A 4245-nucleotide genomic window follows, 5' to 3' on the forward strand; every position below is an offset into this window, starting at 1 on the left:
ATGGGAAAAAATCCCTCAATTACCCACAGCTTAAAAATTTATCCCACGAAATTCCCAACGAATTTAAACATATACATGTTTCTGTAGTAAAGAAGTAAAATCCATTAAAATAATAATAATAATAATTGGCGCTTACACATATGTGCTTCTCCTCCAATTTGTGGCGTGCCCCTTGTCACACAGAGGGGAGGGACCTACAGTAGACTGGGTCGGTCCCCATACAAAAAAAAAAAGTTGCTAATGTCCGCCCCTAAATTTAAAGATTATGTTGAGAGGGTTCTGGAAAAATTTTTTTTTTTTTTTTTTAACCCTCCGAAATACAGCCGAAATGGTTTTTTCGTTGTAACTTGGTTATTTGACGGCCGATTTTTAAAATTGATATGTCATTATTTTTGTCTTGAGAAGCTTCACTTTTCGTTCTTATGTCTTTTTAAGCTTTGAAGTCGCGTTCGCATGATAAGGGCAGAAACAAAATTTTACCCCCCCTAAAGTATATTTTTTTCCTTACCAAACGAAAGTACTTAAAAATTCAAGAAAATGTTGCCTTCAAACTATATTACTAAAATAATAAACAAAGGAGTTATAGCACTTTTAATATCACAGGTCAACATGAGTTTCAGATGTAAGTATAATAACACAGTACAACAAAAATTGATTTTTTTTATGCAACAGAGTAACCTAAATTTAAGGATTATGTTGAGAGGATTTCGAAATTTTTATTTTATTTTTTTTTTAACCCTTCGAAATACAGCCGAAAAGGTTTTTTCGTTGAAAGTTGGGTATTTGACGGCCGATTTTTAAAAAGATTAAAAAGATTTAAAAAGATTTAAGCTATGAAGTCGTTTACCCATGGTTAGGTCAGCTAACAAAATTCGCCCCCACAAATTCCTCCAACAGTTTTCTTAGTTGGAAATTTAATCTCACTGCTTTCGTACCAATTTAGGTACATTTTTGCTACGATTTTTCCCAAATTCATACTCTTTGTTTTCGTCGCATCAGCAACCCGGGGAGTGCAAAACTGACGCTGTCAATAGCGAGCTAACCTCTTGTAATTTAATCATGCCAATAAATTTTATAAATTGTGGAAGTCAAAGTAAATAAGTGAGTCAAACCTGTTGTTTCGTATTGATAATAATAATTTATAATTAATACCATAAATTGTGCTGGTGAAATAAAATTAAAAAGTGACTTAACAGTGTGTGCAATTTAAAAATGGCTTTCGTTAAGCGCGATATTGATATTAAAATGTTACCTACGAAACGTGGTGTTATTGAATATTTTTTGTTCCTTAAATATTACGGCTCTGCAAGTGTTCCAAAAAATCGAAGTCTCAACGAATATTTGCCAATAGTTATGAACACAATTTCAAAGTTGTGGCAGCAGGCAAACATCCCTATAGTTACAAGAACTACGCTCCGGAGAAACATTGAAAGCCTCCTTCAAAGTTATTACAATGTAAAAAAACATCCTTATGAATATAATGATCAGGAATGGAATAAAATATTGTTAATTTCAAAGTGTAAGTGCATTATGGACTTAAATCGACAATGTGATTGCCCTAGTGCAAGTAGAGTTCCAACCGCGGTAAATGACTTTCTTTATGATCAATGCGGGCCAAGGCTTTTGTCATTAGATAGTGGGCTTGATCATACTAGAACTGACAATTGCTCGCTAGAATGTAATGTTGAAAATCACACTGAAACCGCTGCAAGTTCGATTGGTTATGTGCCTAGCTCAAGTGAAGACGATGAAGCAAGTGAAGAAGTCACACAAAGTTTAAAAGTATCTGATTTGTCCTTAAAAAATTATTGCTCGGCGTTAGATAGGACGGATACTTCAGATCGCTTTGGATCATTGCTTGCTACAATGCTAATAAAAGATTTGCAAGCTGCGATTGCTACAAAAGTAAAAAAGGATTTTAAAGAAAACACAGCGGATAAAATTATGAAATATTTTGATTATCTGGTCATTGACAAAAATAAAATTTCACGCGAGCGTAACAAATGTAGAGCACAAACTGAAGCAGCAACAAAAACTGGCACTGATCTTAAATGCATTTCGTATGATGGTAAACAGGACGTAACACTAAAAAAAAAAATAGTTCACGGTAGCGTAAGAACAATGCTTCTAAGAGAGGAGCATATTACAATTTTGAAAGAGCCTGATTCGAAATTTATTGGATACGTATCTCCAAAAGAAGGCACTGGGGAAGCAATCCAGCAAGCAATAGTAAGCTTTTTGAATACCCAAAAATATTGCTTAAACGAACTTGTAGCTATAAGCTGTGATGGTACAGCTGTGAATACTGGATATAAAATTGGAGTAAATGCACAAATGGAACGTTATTTACAAAGGCCCTTGCAGTGGAATGTGTGTTTGTTACATTTCAACGAGTTGCCTCTAAAAAAGTTGTTAACGCATTATATTGGCAAGCAGAAAGGACCTGGTGTTTGGCCAGGGGTGTTGGGGTCTGAAATGATGACTTGCACCAAATACCCGGTAGGTTGTCCACACTATAATAGTTAATGTTATAAACAAAAACATATATTTTCCTTATCAGGTTGTAAGTGGTTTTGAGGCTATTGCTATGGGAGTTATTCCTGAAAATATTGGCTCTTGGGAATTACGCAATGATCAGCGTTATTTATTTGATATGGTTTTGGCAGTAAATAATGGTGAATGCGATGAATATCTCGCTAGTAAGAGCCCCGGTCCCGTCAGTACAGCTCGGTGGCTTACAACAGCTTCCAGGTTACTTCGGGTATATGTTTCCAAAGAAAGCCCGTCAGCGGAGTTGCGAAACATGGTAGAGTTTGTTGTGAAAGTTTATGCACCATTCTGGTTTCTTGTAAAGAGCCAGCCACAAGCAATTCATGGAAGTAGACACGTTTTTAAGTATATTTGCTGGATACGCGAACTATCAAATGCTGTTCAAGCCATTATACGTTCAGCTATAGAAAATAATGCATATTATTTTCACCCAGAAAATATATTATTAGCCATGATAACCGACGCTGATCCAGAGATACGTAATGATGGGTACGAAAAAATCAAAACAGCACGTCAATATCCACCAGCAGGGCTTCGCGTGTTCAAGGTCCCAAAGCGTGGCGTAATAAACTTTGAAAGTAAGTCGTATGTCAGCATGATCGATTGGAGTCAGTTTAAGATTACGGAACCCCCTTGTGTGCAGTTCTACCCAGATAGTGAACTTACAATGTTTCAATTTTCGGAAAATGAAGTGATAAATATCCCAGGTAAATATCTTCAAACTAAAAACTTCACGGGGCTTATAGTACTTTTAAATCATTTTTTTTTAGAGTTCCTCTGTCATTCCCAGAATACCGAACGGTTTGTGCGTGTTGTTAGTGAGTCTGCAAGTGCTGTCACTGATGAAAAGCGCCTGGGCCACATTTTGTAGGTCCTACAGTTTTAAGCCGACTCCGAATAGCGAGTGTATTTTTATGAGAAGCTGTATTTCATGGCAGGAATACACTCGGAGGTTTGACATTGCCTGCCGGGGGCCGACCGCTGTTAAGAAAAAAACCCTTTTTCTGCATTTTTTTCACTCATTCATTTTTTCACTTTCATTTTTTTGCTCACTCACTTAAAAATTGAAGCACATTCATGTGGTATTTAACATTTCATCAGATAATTTGTTCCGCTTTTTACATGAAACACCAGTTACAACTGAAAAGATTCTTTCTTACTCAGCGCTTCAATTGGTTAACGTAAGAAAATTTTCGAAATTGTCCTTATACTTTTTAACCATTATATACCATTTCATTCCACATCACATCTTCAGAAAGATTAATTACGTAAGAATGTCGAATATTCTTAAATTTGGATCAATTATGCAACAATAACTGCATCAAAAGAAAATCCCTTATTTATTTGAAATGTCCCTTTTTTCCCTTTTAATAATTTTTGTTGCAAAATATCCCTCGAATAGGGAAATTACTCACAATCTGGCATCACTGCACACAGCCTATTAAAGATAAAAGACATCCGATCAACAGTCAGTCAGCACGAGACTGTGGTCGTGAACATACGGCTACTGGCAAGAAGTGATTTCTTCTGCACCGGCTCGAGCATCCGGCTTGATTCCATTTCTGCAACAGCTGCTGGTAGGGTGATTTCTTCTGCTCCGGCTCGAGCGTCGGGCTGGACGTCACCTTCCCAGTGGCAGCGCCACAAGCTACACTCGCTCTCACCACAGCCTCTCGTGAAACCGCGTACGGGCGA

General features: G+C 36.9%; 1 protein-coding gene across 1 annotated transcript; it reads left to right on the forward strand.

Annotated features, from left to right (window-relative positions):
* Positions 1-1212: 1212 nt before the first annotated feature.
* On the forward strand, positions 1213-3417 carry LOC118756984 (the record flags this gene model as incomplete). Its single annotated transcript, XM_036491713.1, has 3 exons — positions 1213-1477; positions 2607-3257; positions 3321-3417. Coding segments are annotated over exons 1-3 (1013 nt in total), but the record flags the coding sequence as incomplete, so codon positions are not given.
* Positions 3418-4245: the final 828 nt, after the last annotated feature.

This window comes from Rhagoletis pomonella, unplaced genomic scaffold, assembly GCF_013731165.1.
Source record: "Rhagoletis pomonella isolate Grant_MI unplaced genomic scaffold, Rhpom_1.0 Rhpom_scaffold_13493, whole genome shotgun sequence".
NCBI classification, from domain to species: Eukaryota; Metazoa; Arthropoda; class Insecta; order Diptera; family Tephritidae; genus Rhagoletis; species Rhagoletis pomonella.